We start from the raw sequence: 20,008 nt of genomic DNA on the forward strand, positions 1-20,008 counted from the left end.
TAAGCAGAACGTATAAAACATATTCAGTCTTTCATACAACTTTATTTTCTCCCTTCAACCATAATAATATGATATCCAAATTTTGTCTTAACCGGAGGGTCTGTAAACACAGGCTTATCCAGCCCACTCACAGGCAAGGCAAATGCTGCTTCCTGAAATGGTCCCACCATGGAACCTCTGGTCATCCAACCCAAGTCGCCCTGAAAAACCCAAAAGATACGCGATGTCAGGTAGCCCTGAAGAGGAAACAGTTCTACTGTAGCTTGGGAACTTCCCAACACAAATGCTCAGGTTCTTAGGTTCATTCAGCCGGACTGCAAAGAAGTGGGCTCACCAAGGACAGATGGGTGGAAGAGCTCCAACCCTGGACCGAACACATACACACTCACAATGTTGCCAGGTGTCTGTTAGCTGTGCCAGTTTGGTAACGCCTAGTTTTAGACACAGGTGACCTGTACGCAACTGTTTACAAGTTGGACATTTCTGCTTTTAAGATCTTTATGCCAAGATATGGCTAAAATTAAGGGCAGAACGTAGAAATAATCCCTACTGCTTTGTGTCCTCCATGGGGAAGAGATCTTTTTTTTTTTTTTAAAGATTTATTTATTTGACAGAGAGAGACACAGCGAGAGACGGAACACAAGCAGGGGGAGTGGGAGAGGGAGAAGCAGGCTTCCCGCCGAGCAGGGCGATCCCAGGACCCTGGGATCATGACCTGAGCCAAAGGCAGCCGCTTAACAACTGAGCCACCCAGGCGCCCCAGATCTTTTTTTTTTTTAAGGATTTATTTATCTGAGAGAGAGAGAGAGAGCACAAGTAGGAGGGGCAGAGGGAGAGGGAGAATCTCAAGCAGACTTTGCACTGAGCATGGAGCCCAACACGGGACTCGATCCCAGGACCCCGAGATCATGACCTGAGCCGAAACCAAGAGTCGGACACTTCACCGACTGTACCACCCAGGAGCCCGGGGAGAGATCATTTTAAATGACAACAGCACCATACCCCTTGCCTGGCTTTATCTTCACTATACTGTGTGGCCACTTCATTGAATCTCATTCCAGACTTCAACTTTTCCATGGCTTCCATGATTTTCCCATGTTTTTCACACAGAATGTGTCTGACCTGCAAGGAAAAAGTATGGTCACATAGTATCTGGGAGAGCCAAATGATCCCCTTTTTCACAGCACTCATGTCTGGATTACTCCTTAGTGAAAACACACATTAGGTTCATGGCAGCAGAAAATCCTGGAAGGCTGCTCAGTTGGGCAATGGCCACAAACCCATTTCCCTTGTCAAGACACCATCTTGGAACGCTGACTGAGATGGCAAATGGGAATCGGGCTGGGGGAAGCTCCCATCTTTACCATATACTTCACTGGTTAACAGGAAGAGGAGACATAATGATTGAAAGCTTGGGCCCTCGAGTCAAATCCCAGCTCTGCTGTATGATCGTAGGCATCTTCTTAAACCTCCAAGTGTTTTCCCATCTGTGCCCTGAGATAATAATAGTACCTACGTGTTCTCATAGGGTTGTGAAGACTAAGATAACGCAGTTAGTACTCAATAAAGGTTAGCCGTTACTTTATCAGAGTGGGGAAGATACTAAAAAACCCACTAGGAAATCCTTTTTTACCGCAAGAGGCCTCCTCACAATTCGGCACTTTGAAAAAGTATCGTATGTTGATTAAGAATACTCACCCCTACAGAAGTACTCAAATTTGACCTATGTTTACATAAAGCCATGTTGCTTTTTTTAAAAAACAAATCACTCTATCTTTAAAGATTTTATTTATTTATTTGACAGAGAAAGACACAGTGAGAGAGGGAACACAAGCAGTGGGAGTGAGAGAGGGAGAAGCAGGCCTCCCGCGGAGCATGGAGCCCGATGTGGGGCTCGATCCCAGGACCCTGGGATCATGACCTGAGCCGAAGGCAGACGCTTAACGACTGAGCCACCCAGGTGCCCCAAATCACTCTATCTTTAAAAATGATTTTGTCAAGGGAGCTGTTCTGCAGGATTCCCAATTTCTCATTCAACAATCCATGGTTTCCTATTGCAAATGACACACTGGGATGGGGGCCAAAGGTGTCTCCCTTATAAATGCAGAGACAAGCAAATCAAGGTTGGCCTCAGGGTTCGACTCCTAAAATTAGGGGCAAGGGGATTCTAGGCCCACAGGAATAACTTCCTGACTGGAGGAACTACACAGGAGATAGGAACACAGCAAAGGAAAGAATCTGTCAAAAGGCAGGGCTCAGAGAGGCAGACTTTTATAGAATGTGTCCAGCGCTGTCCAGGGAAGACAGGGACAAACAGTCTGGACACTAGCGAGATACATGTTGGGAAACAAGGATGGTTCATCAGCCCTCAGCTTGGCCTAGCTACAACTGCTTCAAGAATGCCTCCCTCTTTAGGATTCCACACTCGCAAAGCAACCTTCTGGTTGGTTCAATTGCTGTGAAATGAATTACAGCATTTGTGATCACAGCAAGGGGATCCCACCGAACACTTTACAAATGAATCAACAAGTATTCTGGTCTGGACAGCCTGACAGGTTAGACACGAGTCTGTAGTACCTGCAGGATCTGCAATGTGACTGACTGACCGGCAACTGGGGAGGACGGCATCTTCAAGAGGATCTGGGAGTGCTCAGTGTGGAGGTAGGAAGCTGACACCATGGGAGGTGAGGAGATGACTCAGGGAGGCTACACAGGATGAGGAGAAACGCAGGCTAAAGACATCCTTGGAGAATATGGACATTGAAGCCATAAGCAAAGAGAGACGCTCAATAAGCAGAGCACAAAGGAAAGGCCAGATGGGTAGGAGAGAAAGGCGTGTTAACAAAAACCAAGACAAAAGACAGTTTCTTTCTTTCTTTTCTTTCTGTCTCTTTCTTTCCTTCCTTCTTTCTTTCCTTTCTCTCCTTCCTTTTCTTTCCTTCCTCTCTTTCCTTCCTTCTTTCTTTCCCTCTTTCTTCCTTCCCTTTCTTTCTTTCTCTCTTTTTAAGATTTTATTTATTTATTTGAAAGAGAGAGAGAAAGAGAGCATGAGAGAGCACAAGCAGGGGGCAGTGGCAGGCAGAGGGGGAGGGAGAAGCAGGTTCCCTGCTGAACAAGGAGCCCAATGTGGGGCTCGATCCCAGGACCCCAGGATCCTGACCTGAGCCGAAGGCAGACACTTCCCTGACTGAGCCACCCAGACACCCTGCAAAAGAGTTTCAAGAAGGAAATGGTCAACAGGCTTAAATGTTGCAGAGTGATCAGGGAAGAAATACATCAATTTAGCACTGGGTGATCAATGACCTTAGCAAAAGCAGTTTCAGAAGAGCAGAAAGTGCAGAAGCCAGACTGTGGTGGGCAGACGAAGGAAGTAATGGGAGGTGGGGGAGGGGGGTACTCCCCCCAGCTGAGTCAGAAAAGGAGAAAGAGCTCTTAGAAGAAAAAGGTCCCAGACACGTATCTATTTTAAAGGTCCCTGGGCATAATCTCAGAACGAAGGGAAAGACGCAGTAAAGAGGGAAAGGCTGAAGACAGCAACGAAAAGAGCGTGGAGCTAATGAAGGAGCCAGGCGTGGCACCGAGAGCACTGCTTGAAAAATTCGTTGGCCTTAGAAGACAGAGGAGGGAGGTGTGGGGGAAGAGAACTTTGTCGGCAGGGGGCTGGAAAGCCAGTGAGCTCCTGACGATAGGTCTGGTTTCCATTTCTGTGTGAAAATTTAGCAATATTTAAAAGCTAGTATTTGCTAGGTACTGTGCAAAGCACTTTCCATGCGTTCTCGAGTGAAATCCTCACACCAATCCTGTGAGACTGGATCAGTGTTTCTCAACCCCGGCAGCACATCGGAACCATCCTCAGTGCTGCTAAAAAAATCCATCAAGGTCCAGGCCCCACCACCTGGAGATGCTGAGGCACTTGGTCCGGGGTGGGACCCTGGGCATTGGTAGTTTTAGAAGCTGTCTATAGGAATCCGACGTACACCAGGGTTGAGAACCACTGGATGAAGTTATCTGCTGCCTGACTAGAGCAGGGTGGTGGGTGGAGGCAGGTGAGTGGCAGAGGATTGCAGCACAGTGCTGAGGGCCTAGCTAAGGTTAGAGACCATGAATTAGTGGTCCCAATTCCCGAGGCCGTGTGACTCTCCATTCAGGGCCCAGCATCTCTGGGTTTAAACGTAAAGGAAGTAGACCACTGGACTGATCCCGAGTTGTAGTTTAGCAGGTGGATGCAGCAGATGACCAAAAGGAAAAAGAGGTGGGGCTCCCAGATGCAATGGTCAAGCTCTCTGATCTAATTTCCAGCTTACAGGACACACGGGGCTTGGACAACAGACACACAGCCTGGGAGAAGGTGGGGAGAACAGGTGGGCTCAAGGGCTTGAGGTCTGCATGCAGAGAAGAACAGAACAAGATCGGGGGAGGCGGGAAATGAAGGGGAAGGAGGGAAGCTATGGTCGGCAGGTGGATTTCAGAATCTGGACAGCTCTAGAGACACAGGGCAGGGTGTGGGCTCAGGAGTGGGGTTGAAAGCAGAAGGGCAGGATGTGGAAGGAGCATAGGCCCTGAAAGGCCGGAGTGTTCGAGGGTCCCCTCCCTGCTGGGACCTTTACAAACACTGGAAACGATCCAGATGTCCTCTGGCAGGTGAACAGTTAAACATTACATGGCACATCCATTCCATGGCACACTACTCAGCCATATAAAGGAACACACTACTGGTACATGAAACAACTTGAATGAGATCTCCAGAAAATTATGCTGACAGTGAAAAAGCCAGAAGGTTACATATTGCATCATTCCGTTCATGTAACATTCTTGAAATTATAAAATTACAGAAATGGAGAACAGTTTAGTTGCTGCCAGGGGTTAAGGATGGGGGGAACGTAGGGGAGGGACGTGGGCATGGCTATAAAAGGGCCACAACAGGGATCCTTGGGGTGATGGAAATGTTCTGTAGCTTTACTGTATCAATGTCAATCTCCTGGTTGTGCTATCCTTCTAGAGTCTGAGGTAGGATGTTACCATTGGGAAAACAGGGTAAAAGGTACATGTGTTTTTTTTACAACTGAGTGAGAGTCTAAAATTGCCTCAAAAGAAAAAGCTTAACAAGAGAATTTAGCTCTCATCAACTTTCCTACCTGATTACATGTCACTTCTTTCCACATACCTCATGCACAGCCTCACTGAACTTATTTTTTCCCAGAAAGGGGCAAGGGGCCTCTTTAAATTCATATGCAGTGGAGCAGTCTCGGGCTAGATGCTTGTAAAAGTCAGCACATAGGGTGAAAACTGCATGTGGCCAAAATTACCCTACAATATCCCTTATGAAGATACCCTACCGGTCAGCCCTCATTAAACCCAACAGAGCCTGTCTCCCCAGCCGTGGCAACAATGACCACTTCTTCAGCTCAACAGCAGATGAAGTACTTGGTTGGTTTTTAGGAACCATGCTTCATGAAAACCTATCTTTGGATGCCAGAACCCCACTTCACATAATTGGATGCTCATACGAGAACAGCGGTCAGCTGTGGAAAAGCAGATTCATGTCCCCCATCTCACTGTTTCTCTGGTTCATGGAATAGGAAAGTGGGTAGAACGGCTCACACTGTATTTTCTCTCTTTTTTTGGCTGGATTTATAGGATGCAAATGCTCTACTGCACTCATTATGCAGCAATGAAATGGATTCCTGACCTAACTGCTCCAACTGCCAGGTGACAAGAGAAACCATCTCTTACCCCCCATTTTTTAAAATACCCAGAACTTTGTACACTGCTTGGCAAAGGGACAGATGTCACTAAGTCCTTATTGAATGAATAGTCAAAGTACGGGATCCCATACCCTGACCGGAGCATGGAACTGCCTTGTTACGCAGCACGGAGCAGTACGGTTGTCTGCACACTGTATTTTCCCAGGGCAGACACTCCTCTGGGACGAGGTTAAGTACTTCAAGTAATTATTTGTGACTGTCTCCCACCCCAGTTTTCACGGTCAGGGCCCTGGCCTGTAGCTTACCAGTGGGGGAGCTATCTGAGGAGACCTGTGCCTTTGCCTGTTTATCTAAGCCCTTGGTTTTTTTTTTTTTCCTTAAGGATTTTATTTATTTATTTGACAGAGAGAGAGCACAAGCAGGGGGATTGGGAGAGGGAGAAGCAGCCTCCCAGCTGAGCAGGGAGCCTGATGCAGGGCTCGATACCAGGACCCTGGGATCATGACCTGAGCCAAAGGCAGACGCTTAACCGACTGAGCCACACAGGTGCCCCTAGGTCCTTGGTTTCATAAAATATCATTTCCTTCTGAGAAACAGGTCATTCACTTACTTATTTTCTTCATCCTTTGTATCGCTTCTTGAAATGTATGAAGTGTACCTTTCAAGAAACAATACAAGGGGCGCCTGGGTGGCTCAGTCGTTAAGCGTCTGCCTTCGGCTCAGGTCATGATCCCAGGGTCCTGGGATCGAGCCCCGCATCGGGCTCCCTGCTCTGCGGGAAGCTTGCTTCTCCCTCTCCCACTCCCCCTGCTTGTGTTCCCTCTCTCGCTGTGTCTCTCTCTGTCAAATAAATAAATAAAATCTTTAAAAAAAATAAAAAAGAAACAATACAAAGTATGAAGAAATTTGGGATGTTTGAGAAAGCATTTGAGAAAACACTTAAAAGGAATTACCTTTCATATGTGAGACTGGTCCCTATTTTCCAATATTATGTTATCTTGATTTTACATCAATATTAGGCTAGCGTCTTAGAATGAGTTCAGCATACTGTCTTTTCCTTTCCTGGGTACCAGAATAACACATGTATATATGTTATTTATATTTAACATGAAAAACAAAAGGAACGAGTGACTCACCTTTACTGCATTGCCACCACCTTTGGGACCCTGAGCCTTCTTGTCAGAACTGTCACTCCCACAGGATGCTCCCCCTTTAGAGAAGAGATCACAGGTACTCGTTTAAAATGCGTCTTGATACTTACACAAAAGGCCAACACAATGGGAGCTGATACTTCTGTCACAGCACCACGCTTCAAAAGAGCCCTCTGCCAGACACCTTAATACATGAGGCTAAATTCATCTGTGGCTCATCTCTCTTAAAACAAGAAATGTGTGCCTTACAGAAACCCTTTGTGGAAAAGGGACAGACGAATGAGTGTGCCGATGGATGAACAAGAGCGCCAAAAGCCTGGTCCAGATTCTCTGGACCCAATTTGAAATCCTGCCTTCTAAGAGCAAACCCCTGAGCTCTTGTAAGATGTCTAATAAGCACTGCGACTCTGTCTTTGAGTACTCACATTCCAGTAAGTCAAATCTCTGAGAATGTATTTTAAATAAAGATCAACTTTCCCACCACCTGTATTTGGCTAAAGAATACATTCGTGTCCAAATTCCTGGAGGCTCTGACATTGCCCCTTGAAACCTTCCTAAGAAACACTGTTGATATGCAGATTAACAACCACTGGTGGCATCTTACATTTTAGCATGATGTCATCTTACCACTATGTCAACTTCTGTGTTCACGGCAGCGTACTTACTGTTAGGGCCTGATGTTCGTAAGAACTATTGCTGGATTAAATGTTCAGTTCAATAAAGATTTCCTAAATAACTAGTAAGTTCCAGACACTGGGGATACAAAGATGAACAAGCCGTGGTACCTTCCTTCACGGAGCTCATAGTCTACTGGGGAAGACAGACATGTAAATAGATCATTTCAGGAGAATGACCTACGATCTACGGACAGAAGGCTGTGGAAGCACAGAGGGCCGTTTTAGCCACTCAGGGAAGGTTTCCTGGATGAGCAGAAGCTGACCAAATGAAGAAAGGACAAGGATGAGGAGACACTGCAGGGTGGTGGAACAATGTGTTATGTGTCGGAAACTATGGATGAAGCCAAATCTGAGGTGGGAGTGTTGTGAGATAAGCCCAGGGGAGGGGGCCGTTAGGGCATGAGGGCCTAGGAATCCCACTGAGGAACCTGGAATTTATCCTAGAAAAGGGAGCCACTGTAATGTTTTAATCAAGAGACTCCATGTTACCTGTCTGAGTATCTCCAATGCCTGGCACAGTATCTAGCACACAACAGTTGTTCAGTAAATGTCCAACTCAACTGACAACCCAAAACACTGATGACCAAATGCCTAAGAAAATATTACTGCCCAAGGAGTTTTATTACACCAAACTCTTAAGTGGGTTTGCTGTACGTTCACTCTCGAAGGACAATGCCTTCCAGTCACCTCATCCTCTCCCCTGCCAGATGCCGCCATCTGACTGCTACCTCACTCCCTTTGATTGAGGACTCTAGCGGCAGTTTCAGGATTCCTTTCCACCCTCACTCTCGCTGTCATCTCGGACAACCTCACCACCTATGCTGAGGAACCATCCAACAACCTAACTTCACACTTCCGGACCTCCCTCCTGAACGTCCATGCCTTCTACACCAGGCCACCTGCTCCCGAGGGCACACGATGGAACCATGCCACCGAGAACGCACAGTTCAGTGCCGGACTACAACTTCATGTTCTTTTTAAAAGATGTCTCCTGTCTCACTCCCACAACACTGGCTCTTTGGCTTCACGGAAACCACTCCCCACTTCGGTACCTTTATCCTGCTATGTTCTCCTAGACTATGATCCCGGACCCCATGCTTGATCATTTGTGTTCCCACTGGCACCCTTAATTACCTTGTTTTGCCATTCTATTATTGGCCAACACACCCTCAACCTTGGCTCAAGGCTCCACCCAGCTCTTTTCAGGCGTATATTGTGCCAGTTGCAAGTTACCAGGTAAATCATGACTGTGTAGATTGTGTCCTCTACAGATTCACGGACTTCCAACCTTAGGCTCTTAGCCTTGAGGGCCGATCCTTTTATTAGTGTTTTCTTCCCTTTCCCATCACCCCCAATGGCCACTCCAAACCTTTACCACTCTCAAGACCCCCACTCAGTCCCTGCCCCTCGGTCTTAAAAATTACCCTTACCTTCCACTTTACTAAGAAATTGAGGCCATTAATCATGATATCATACGAACCCCACCCCCCACTCCGGCCCCGATTTTTACAATCACACCCATCCTCGTCTCTTTCCCTATGACCTTAAGCATAGCGCATCCCTTCTCCCATTCAAAGGTCAACTTCTCCACCTGTCCTGGACCCCATTTTCTCAAATCTCACTCCTCTGGACCCTTACCTCCCTAACTCTACTGGATCCTTCACGTCAGCCTCACTCTCAACTTTTCCCCATTCTGAAGAAACAAACAGAACGTTCTCTTCATCCTCTGTCCTCTCCTATCTACCATCTAATTTCCATGCTTTTTTCAATTAAGGCTTTCCAGAGAATTCCGCCCCGATTGTCTCCAACTTCTCACTTGCCGGGCAATCCTCTAGTCACCGGCCACCCGCTGCCCCCGTCCCGGACCCCGGGGGTCGCCGGTCTGCTCCCTCCCCTCGCTCCTCACCCGACCCCATTCTCTCTGGTTGCTCTGGCCGCTCTACCTTTCCCCCCTTTCCCGGAGCCACTTTTTCCCTTGGGCGGCATCTTCCGAACCTGCGGCAGACCCCTCAACGGCTTCGTTTGCCGCACAAAGCCCCGTTAGGCCCCACGGGCATGTCCAGAACACATGCCTGAAAACGGCATCGAAACGGACCGTTTTCGCTCCGGCCCTGGAAGCAGGCATATTCTGGGGCAGACCCGGTCCTTGGGCCCTCATACTAATGGAGCCGAAGATGGCTGACCAATAAGAAGTTTGGGTCTGTTCGGGGGCGGAGCCAAGGGTGGAGCAGGGGCGGGAAACCCCGCCTTTGCGTTCTTTTTTTTGTTTCTTCTGTCGCACGCCCTTATTTGCGCCAGCTCCCGTGCTTCCCCGCTTCCCGGCCCGGCTCCTGCACGCGTGCGTAGTGGATGGCGCGGCCCTCTGCAGTCCCTTGGCGCCGGCTCTAGCCAATCCCGCGGGGCCTCCAGACAAAGGGAAGGGAGGAAGAGCCGCGGTGGCAGCGCCTTCCTCCCGCTGCCTCCTACGCACAGGCCCTGCCCTCCCTTGCGGTTTTTCATTTTAAAAAAATTTTATTCTGCGTTTGTAGCTGATTGGATTTAAAAGGTAGTTTTATTAAAAAAGGCTATCACCCCTCTGCCTCTTGCAGCACTCTGTCATGGAGAAAAACTGGAAGCAGGCTAAATGTCCCTCCGTAGGGTATTGCTTAAATAAATAATGTCTCAACCACACAAAAGGATATGCCCATTTAAAATAATGAGTGGAAGGCTGTCTGTAGAGACACAGGATATGGCCTTCGGGAAGGTTGCAGACCAAGCTATAGAATATGGTACATTTTTTAGAAAAAGGGTGCATGTAAAAGACAGGAAGGCTGCCTAGCAAAGTGGTGCTAGTACAGGTGGTTGTGTATGTTTCTGTGAGTCTTCCCAAATTTCTATAATGGTGCAGCATAAAACAGTACTTAAAAGCATGGATTCTGGAGCCAGACTGCCTCACCTCCAATCCCTGCTCCACCATCTGGCTACTAGCTCTGTGACCTTGAGGAAATTACCTCATCCCTCTTTGGCTCAGTTTCATCATCTGTTAAATGGAGCCGATGATAAGAGTACCTACTTACAGGGTGTTAAGAGAATTAAACAAGCTCAAATTTGTAAAGCACATAAACCAATGACTAACTCATAGAATGTTAGCTGAAGATGAATGAGTTTTGAATTTGCGTCCCCACACTTTCTTCCCTTACCCGCAACCCCTCTCCTCCCAATTTGTATATAAGGTCGGAGCTTTTTCTTCGCTCCATAAGATGGCTATCCCTTGCCATCGTAAGCTACCCTGCTGGTAGTTGGCCACTACCAGCCAGAATGTACAGGGCTTCCAGGTCAGAGTTTAGTTTTTGGATACAGCCTTGCTGGACTTGGGATGCTTCGTGCCCAGACCAAAGGATCAGGCATTTTTGAGACTGTGCCCACCCCCAACTTGTCCGTAACAAGCAGCCCCCTCGTGTTGTACTGCTGTGGCATTTGGACACAACACATCCCGGGTACTCCTTGTTTTGAATTGGGAGTGATCAACTGTGGGAAACGCTTCCAGTGCTGAGGGGATCATTGGTCCCCTGCTTCTGAGGTGGAGCCTGCCTGTGTACTGACTTTCCAAGTCCAGCTGAGAGGTGGGGGTTGGGGTTCGACAGTGACAGTGTGGCTTCACGTTCATCGGCTTATCCACAGCCAGGAGGCCCAGGAGGCACCTTTACTTCTGATTTCTCATAGGAACAGCCTTTCCTGTGACCACCGGCTATGGTATGAAGAGGGGGAATGAAACAGAGTTCAGCTCCCAGTGAAGAGCCAGCATTAAATGGCAGATGCATCTGACAAATGCTTAGTGCCTGGAACATTGTGAGAGCTCTATGTGTTCCAACAGATAACAGCAACAACAATAAGCAAGCCTGTGTAAGTGGCTGAACTTCCCCAAAGCAGTACCTAGAGGCCAATAGCTCAAAGGAGAAGAGGATGGGCAGAGGTCTGCTGGGGCGGGGGGAGTGGGTTTCAAGGTCAACGCACTATAAGACAGTCAGATTCAAAATCATGTACAATCTCAACTATGCAGTATGCATCACAAAAAGATGGGGAAGGAAATATGATAAAATCTTAAGTGTTCCGGGTGCCCGGCTGGCTTAGTCAGTGGAGCACGCGACTATTGATCTCAGGCCTGTGGGTTCGAGCCCCAAGTTGGGTGTAGAGATTACTTTAAAAAATTAAGTCTTTAGAGGGAGACAAACCATAAGAGACTCTTAATCTTAGGAAACAAACTGAGGGTTGCTGGAGGGGAGGGGAGTGGGGGAATGGGGTAACTGGGTGATGGACATTGGGGAGTGTATGTGTTGTAATGAGCCCTGGGTATTATATAAGACTGATGAATCACAAACCTGTACCCCTGAAAAAAATAATACATTATATGTTAATGAATTGAATTTAAACTTAAAAATTATTTTAAAAAATTAAGTCTTTAAAAAAATTCTTCAGGCGCCTGGGTGGTACAGTCAGTTAAGCATCCGACTCTTGGTTTCAGCTCAGGTCATGATCTCAGGGTGGTGGGATGGAGCCCCACATCAGGCTCCCCGCTCAGCATGGAGCCTGCTTGAGCTTCTCTGTCCCTATCCCTCTGCCCCTCCACCTCCCCCACTCTTGCGCACTCTCTCTCTCTCTCTCTCTAAAATAAACAAATCTTTTAAAAAATCTTTTTTTTAAGATTTTATTGATTTATTTGACAGAGAGAGAGATAGCGAGAGCAGGACTACAAGCAGGGGGATTTGGAGACGGAGAAGCAGGCTTCCCGCTGAGCAGGGAGCCCGATGCGGGGCTTGATCCCGGGATCCCGGGATCACGACCTGAGCCGAAGGCAGACGCTTAACAACTGAGCCACCCAGGCGCCCCTTAAAAAAAATTCTTAAGTGTTTATTCTGGAATGTGAGTTGGTGCCTACCTTCCATTTTTTTTTTTCTGTTTATGTTATATTCTGTTTATATCAATTGGCATGTATTTCTATTTTGTTCAAGAGAAAAAAAGAGCAATAAGCGTTATTTGTCAAACAAACACCAAAAAACGCTAGCTTCTCTACAGGGTTAAGTCTGCACCAGGCTGTGGAGGCCCACTGTGGAGGAGTCTGGAGCAGAGTGACAAATGAACTTAAGAGCGGGCAGGGGGGCAGAGGGGAGAAAACTTCAGCCTTGAAACCATGGTAACAACTGCGGGAGTGTGCACAGTGAGGCAGAGCCTGGAATGGCTGCCAGTTGTATTTTCTATTAATTATCTCCTCAGACTGATTCTTCCACGTATTTCTTAAACAAGGAAAATTAGGAAGGGAAGCTGACAGCCCTCTGCCTAGGACCGAAGTTCACAAACCTTGACCAAGACTCTCTGTCCTGCCCTACCTGCTCCACAACCAAGGGACTGTGGTTTCTTTTCCATTCGAGACCCCCACAGAGCTTACTCTGAAAGGGGGGCCTGAAGCAACAGAGCACAGAGATCTCGTCGATCCCATTCAGAGGTGGTCAATCCATGGGGAGCTCTGGGCCCCAGCTTCTGGGGACAAGGGTAGAAAAATGTCACCTTTGGAAACTGAAAGCAAGGAAAATCAGTACACGGTGGACGAGATCAGCCACCTGAAAAGTAGCCATCCATCGTGGCAAGTGGATGCAGGTATATTGCCAATGGGATGGATGTGTCTCCTGAACACAGTCGGTGGCCAAAGACCTTTCTAATCCTCTTCATGCCATTGTTAGCATGTCTGGCATGAGATAATGAAGCTTTGAACAACTGGTTTTTAAAAAGGGGCTTCAGGGGCGCCTGGGTGGCTCAGTCGGTTGAGCGTCCGATTCTGGATGTCGGCTCAGCTCATGATCTCAGGGTCGTGAGATCGAGCCCAGAGACGGGCTCTGTGCTGGCCGTGGAGCCTGCTTAGGATTCTCCCTCTCCCCCCTGCCCCTCCCCCCGCCCCGCTCACGCTCGCGTTCTCTCTCTCTAAAAAAGTAAAAAATAAAAATATAAAAGGGCTCCAGAGAAGAAGATCCCATCTGTGTTTGTCCAGCATCATCTAAGCAAGAGCCGCACTTGCTGGAGAACATTAATATTCCAGTATTGGTGAGGTGGATTGTTTTTCTGAGGCAGTGTTCATTTGAGACAGTGGAAAACAACCAGCACTTAGTGGCATACATAGCGTGAGCCAGGTGCTTTGCCTTTATTATCTCTTTCAGTTTTCACAACAGTCTTTTGTTTTAAGGTTTCATTTTTAAGTAGTCTCTACCCCCAACGTGGCGCTCAAACTCACAACCCCGAGATCAAGAGTCGCACGCTCTACTGACTGAGCCAGCCGGGCACCCCTGTTTTCACAACAGCCTTATTTGCCGAGAATCACCGTTGCCATGTGAGAGCTGAAGAAACAGGCTCAGAGGAGTTAAGAGATGTGTGCAAGGTTGCACATCTAGGCACTGTGGCAGGGTTGGGCTCTGAACTCAGATCTCTCTGACCTCCAAGCTGGTCACTCCTGCATGATGACACTGCCCTAGGCTTTGCCCTCCCCCACGTGAAGCCCAAGAACACCCGCTTCCCTGTGTTCTGAGTGCATGTTCAAGTCAGTTTCCCAGGCACCTGACGCCTTACAAGGGGGCACTCTGCCCAGGAGGTGCCAGGGCCAAGTTATGCCTCCGCCATACAGAAATCAATTCGCCTCTGGTTTATGCATCAGTGTGTAGGGTCTGAGTCGTCTGGAAGGTGATCACCTCTGCCTACTGGACCTCCCAAGCCCAGAAGCACAGAGGCAAGAAGAACATGGTGTGGGTGGGGGCCAGTGTGGGCAGAGTGTTGTAGCCAAGGCAGAGGGAGGGGGACAGTGGGGAAGAGGTCTTCTGTGTCCCCCCGCTCAGGAACATGTCTCCGTGTCTAAAGGATTCTGCCTTCTAAACAGCTCATCTCCCTACCCCTCATCGTTGTACAGTGAACAATGAACACTCTACGGAGATTCACCAAGCATCTCTTGCCCTCGTCCCCCTGCCTCAGCATTTTGTTCATTCTCTGAACCATTGGAACAGCCTCCACGTGTGGTCTCTCAGCCGTCAGTCTCACCCCCTCCAAGCTATGCTCCCCAGTGTCTGGCAGAGAGCCTCAGAAACACAGATCTGACCTTCATTCCCTCAATTAAGACCCTTCAGTGGCTCCCTGCAGTCTAAGAGGCTCCTTAGCCTGGAGACCCAAGGGCCTTTATGCTGACACCTGCAGCCTCATCTCTTGCCCCACAGGGCTTTGACCATTTACAGGCCCTCAAATGTGTAGTGCTCTCTTAAGACTTCATGCCTTTGCACATGGTGTTCTGTCTGCCCGGAGCGCTCTTCCCCCATTTCTTATCTAGTTAACTTTTCTTTACCTTTCAGGGCCAAGCTCAGGTGTTACTTCCTCCTGGAAGCCTTCCCTGACTCTCTTCTCTACTTCGCCCAGGCTGAGTTTGGCACTTCCCTGCACTGCCAAAGCACCCTACGCTTATCTCCAGTATTTGTATGATTTTCAGTAAAAGTCCATGCCATAGATGGACCAGTTTGTTTAACCATTCACTCGATGAAAAACATTTGGGTTGTTTCCATTTGGGGGCCATTATACATAAAGTGGCTATAAACATTTGTGTGCAGGTTTTTATTTTTTTATTTTTTATTTTATTTTATTTTTAAATTTAAATTCAATTAGCCAACATATAGTACATTTCAGATGTAGAGGTCAGTAAATCTTCAGTTGCATATAACCCCCAGAGCTCGTCACATCATGTGCCGTCCTTAACTCCTGTCACCCAGTTAACCCCATCCCCCCACCCACCTCCCCTCCAGCAAGCCTCAGTTTCTTTCCCATAGTTAAGATTCTCTCACGGTTTGTCTCCCTCTCTGATTTCTTTCCATTCATTTTTCCCCTCCCTTCCCCTATGATCCTCTGTGCTGTTTCTTATATTTCTCATATGAATGAAAGCATATGATAATTGTCTTTCTCTGATTGAATTCTGTCGCTCAGCATAATACCCTCCAGTTCCATCCATGTCGATGTAAATGGTAAGTATTCATCCTTTCTGATGGCTGAGTAGTATTCCATTGTATATACATACACCATATCTTCTTTATCTATTCGTCTGTCGATGGACATCTGGGCTCTTTCCATAGTTTGGCTATTGTGGACATTGCTGCTATAAACATCGGGGTGCATGTGCCCCTTCGGATCACTACATTTGTATCTTTGGGGTAAATACCCAGTAGTGCAATTGCTGGGTCATAGGGTAGCTCTATTTTCAACTTCTTGAGGAACCTCCATACTGTTTTCCAGAGTGGCTGCACCAGCTTGCATTCCCACCAACAGTGTAGGAGGGTTCCCCTTTCTCTACATCCTCACCAACGTTTGTTGTTTCCTGACTTGTTAATTTTAGCCATTCTGACTGGTGTGAGGTGGTATCTCATCGTGGTTTTGATTTGTATTTCCCTGATGCCGAGTGATGTTGAGCACTTTTTCATGTGTCTGTTGGCCATTTGGATGCCTTCTTTGGAGAAATATCTGTTCATGTCTTCTGCCCATTTCTTGACTGGATTATTTGGTTTTGGGGGGTTGAGTTTGATAAATTCTTTATAGATCTTGGATACTAGCCCTTTATCTCATATGTCATTTGCAAATATCTGCTCCCACTCCGTAGGTTGCCTTTTAGTTTTGTTAACTGTGCAGAAGATTTTATCTTGATGAAGATACAGGTTTTTAGGTGAATGCAAGTTTTCATTTCTTTAGGATAATTTCCAAGAGTATTATTGCTGAGATGTATGTCAAGCGTGTTGAGTTTTGAAAGAGACTGCCATACCCTTTTTTAGAGTGGCTGTACCATTTCACATTCCCACCGGCAACGTATGGGTGATCTTTCTCTGCCTACTCACCAGCATTTCGTGTTACCACAATGTTTTATTTTACCCATTTGGATAGGTGTGTACTGATACCTCATTGTGGCTTTAATGCACATTTCCCTGATGGCCAATGATGTTAAGCATCTTTTCATGTGTTAATTTGCTGTCTGTATATGCTCTTCAGTGAAACAAGTGTCATTTTTTCCCCCCAGTTTCTGATTGGATTTTTTTACTGTTGAGTTTCAGGAGCTCTTTATATATTCTAAATATGAGTACTTTGTCAGATGTGGTTTGCAAATATTTTCTCCCAGTCTCTGAGCTTATCTTTTCATCCTCTTTTGAGAGTTTTTATTTCCAGAGCAAAAGCCCTTAATGTTTTTTCTTTTATGGATTATTTATGTTATATCTCAGAACTTTTATCAAGCCTTAGATCGCAAATATTTTCTCCTATTTCATTTCCTTTTTTACAAGATTTTATTGATTTATTTGTCAGAGAGAGCGAGAGAGCACAAGCAGGGGTAGTGGCAGAGGGAAAGGGAGAAGCAGACTCCCCGCTGAGCAGGGACCCGATGTGGGGATCGATCCCAGGACCCTGGGACCATGACCCGAGCCGAAGGCAGACGCTTAACCGACTGAGCCACCCAGGCGTCCTATTTCATTTCTAGAAGTTATAGTTTTATGTTTTACACTGAAATCTATGATCCATTTGAGTTCATTTTTGTGCAAGTGTGAGGTTTAGATTGAAGTCCATTCTTTTTTTTTTTTTTTTAGATTTTATTTATTTATTTATTTGAGAGAGAGAGAGAGAGAGAGACAGCATGAGAGGGGATAGGGTCAGAGGGAGAAGCAGGCTCCCCGCTAAGCCGGGAGCCCGATGTGGGACTCGATCCCAGGTCTCCGGGATCATGACCTGAGCTGAAGGCAGTCACTTAACCAATTGAGCCACCCAGGCGCCCTGAAGTCCATTCTTTTTTGCCTAAAGATGTCCCATTGCTCCAGCCTCATTTAGTGAAAAAGCTATCTTTCATTATATTGCTTTTGCACTTCTGTTAAAATCAGTTGGCTGGGGGCGCCTCGGTGGCTCAGTCGGTTAAGCGTCTGCCTTCGGCTCAGCGGGGAGTCTGCCTCTTCGTCTCCCTCTCCCTCTGCCTGCTGCTCTGCCTACTTGTGCTCTCTCTCTATCTCTGTCAAATAAATAAATAAAATCTTTAAACATATTTAAAAAAAAATCAGTTGGCTGTACTTGTGTAAGTGTGCTCTAGATTCTCTGTTCTATTCCATTGGTCTATGTGTCTATCCCTCTATAATATCACACATTATCATGCAGTCTTGATTAGTGTAGCTACATACTAAGTCTTAAAATTGGGTAGAGTGATTCCTCCCACTTTATTCTTTTTTTAAAAAGATTTTATTTATTTATTTTAGAGAGAGAGAGGGAGCACAAGCGGGGGGGGGGGGTGGGGAGCGGCAGGCAGAGGGAGAAGCAGGCTCTCCACTGAGCAAGGAGCCCAATGAGGGACTCGATCCCAGGATCCTGGGATCATGACCAAAGCCGAAGGCAGACGCTTAACCGACCGAGCCACCCAGGCGCCCCTAACATGTCCATTTCTGATATTTAGAAATGCAATTAAGTTTTTTCTTTTTCTTTTCTTTATTTATTGAGAGAGTGAGAGAGAGAGCACTTGAGCGTGGGGTGGGGAGGGGCAGAGGGAGAGGGAAAGATAATCTTATGCAGGCGCCACACCTAGCGTGGAGCCTGATGCAGGGCTCGATCTCATGACCCTGAAGTCATGACCTGAGCCAAAACCAAGAGTCGGACGTTTAATCGACTGAGCCACCCAGGCGCCCCTACAATTGAGTTTTCTATGTTGATCTGGTATACTGCAACCTTGCTGAACTCATTTATTCGTTCTAGGAGGTTGGAGTTTTTTGTTTGTTTTTGCTGTTTTTGTTATTTGTTTCATAGATTTCTTGTGGTTTTCTATATATCATCATGTACTTTTGGCTCCAGAATTCTCATTGTTCCTTTTTATAATTTTTTAAAATTATTTTAAAATTTTTGTTTCCTTATTGATATTCTTACTTTGTTCATACAAAATATTTCTGGTTTCCTTTAGTTCTTTGTTCATGGTTTTCCTTAAGCTCTTTGAGCATATTTAAGAGAGTTGTTTCAAAGTCTTTGTCTATTAAGTCCAGTGCTTGGATATCAGGCAGAATCTCTGTCAAATTATTTTTTCATTTGAGTGGGCCCTACTTTCCTATTTCTTTGTATGCCTGGTGCTTTTTGGTTGAAATTGGATGTTTGGATATTGTAGTGTGGCAACTCTGGAAATCAGATTCTTGTCCTTTCTCAGGGTTTGCTGTTCTTGATTGTTGAAGACTGCAGTCATCCATTCATTGAGCCACTTTTGCGAACTATTTTTGCAGAGACTGTATTCCTTCTTGTGGGGTCCTTGAATTCTCTGTTCCTTTAGCTTATGTACAACTAGTATTTTTTTTTTAAAGATTTTATTTATTCATTTGGGACACAGAGATACAGAGAGAGGGAGCATGAGCAGGGGGAGAGGCAGAGGGAGAGGGAGAAGCAGGCTTCCTGTGGAGCAGAGAGCCTGATGCAGGGCTTGATCCCAGGACCCCGGGATCATGACCTGAGCTGAAGGCAGACACTTAACCATATGAAGCACCCAGGAGCCCCTGTATTAGTTTTTTTAAATGTCAAATTATTACACATTTAGCACTTTAAAAACAGCAACACTTATGTATAATCTCACAGTTCTATAGGTCAGAAGGCTGGGTGGGCTTGACTGGATTCTCCACTTAGGGTCTCACAAGACTAAAAACCAAGCAGTCAGCTGGTCTGGGCTCTTATCTGGAACCTCTGGAAAAGAATCTGCTTCCCAACTCATTCAAGTGATTTCCTTGCACTTGTAGGACTGAGGTCCCTGTTTTCTTGTTGGCTGACAGCCTTGGGCCACTCTCAGTCTCTCGGGGCCACTTTTATCCCTGGACACTTGGTTCTCTCCATTTTCAAGTCAGTAATGGTGTGCTGAATCCTTCTCACATTTGGAATCTCTCTCAGTTCCTCCTCTACTACCAGCTAGAGAAAACGCTCTGCTTTTACGGTCTCAGTGATTAGATTGGACCCACCAGGATAATCTCTCTTTTGATTAATTCAAAGTCAACTGATTAGTATTCTTAATTACATCTCCCAAATGGTTTTTGTCATCAAACTTAACATAATCATGGGCACATTATCAGACCATCTTCACAGTTATTAGGATTAGGTCAGGAAGTCTCGGGAAGCCATTTTGTAATTCTGCCTTACACAATGTTATTATTTGATTGGATGCCAGACATTGTGAATTTTATGTTGTGTGTGCTAGATTTTTGTATTCCTTTAAGGATTTTTGAGCTTTATTCTGGGATGCAGTTAGTTACTTGGAAACAGTTTGATTCCTTTGAGGCTCATTTTATTTTTTTTTAAAGATTTTATTTATTTGACAGAGAGAGGGAGGGAGCACAAGCAGGGGGAGCTGCAGGCAGAGGGAGAAGCAGGCTAGCCGCAGAGCAGGGAGCCCGATGCGGGGCTCCATCCCAGGACCCTGGGATCATGACTTGAGCCAAAGACA

General features: G+C 46.5%; 1 protein-coding gene across 1 annotated transcript; it reads right to left on the reverse strand.

The window, feature by feature from the left end:
* Positions 1-22: 22 nt before the first annotated feature.
* PIN4 (peptidylprolyl cis/trans isomerase, NIMA-interacting 4) lies at positions 23-9,634 on the reverse strand. Its single transcript, XM_036118226.2, has 4 exons — positions 9,477-9,634; positions 6,842-6,915; positions 1,003-1,122; positions 23-200 (listed from the first exon to the last, which is right to left on the reverse strand). The coding sequence occupies exons 1-4, from the start codon at positions 9,517-9,519 to the stop codon at positions 42-44; spliced, it is 396 nt and encodes a 131-aa protein (XP_035974119.1). The 5' UTR covers positions 9,520-9,634; the 3' UTR covers positions 23-41.
* Between the last annotated feature and the right edge of the window lie 10,374 nt (positions 9,635-20,008).

The sequence above is a fragment of the Halichoerus grypus genome, chromosome X, assembly GCF_964656455.1.
Source record: "Halichoerus grypus chromosome X, mHalGry1.hap1.1, whole genome shotgun sequence".
Taxonomy (NCBI): domain Eukaryota; kingdom Metazoa; phylum Chordata; class Mammalia; order Carnivora; family Phocidae; genus Halichoerus; species Halichoerus grypus.

What these genes read in the sequence shown, in the direction of transcription:
- PIN4 (XM_036118226.2), bottom strand. Translation starts at nt 9,519, where the DNA reads ATGCCGCCCAAGGGAAAAAGTGGCTCCGGGAAAGGGGGGAAAG. An exon ending in CTCCGGGAAAGGGGGGAAAG is followed by an intron (nt 6,916 to 9,476) that starts GTAGAGCGGCCA and finishes TCTTCTCTAAAG; the next exon opens with GGGGAGCATCCTGTGGGAGT. An exon ending in AAGATAAAGCCAGGCAAGGG is followed by an intron (nt 201 to 1,002) that starts GTATGGTGCTGT and finishes TGGGTTTTTCAG; the next exon opens with GGCGACTTGGGTTGGATGAC.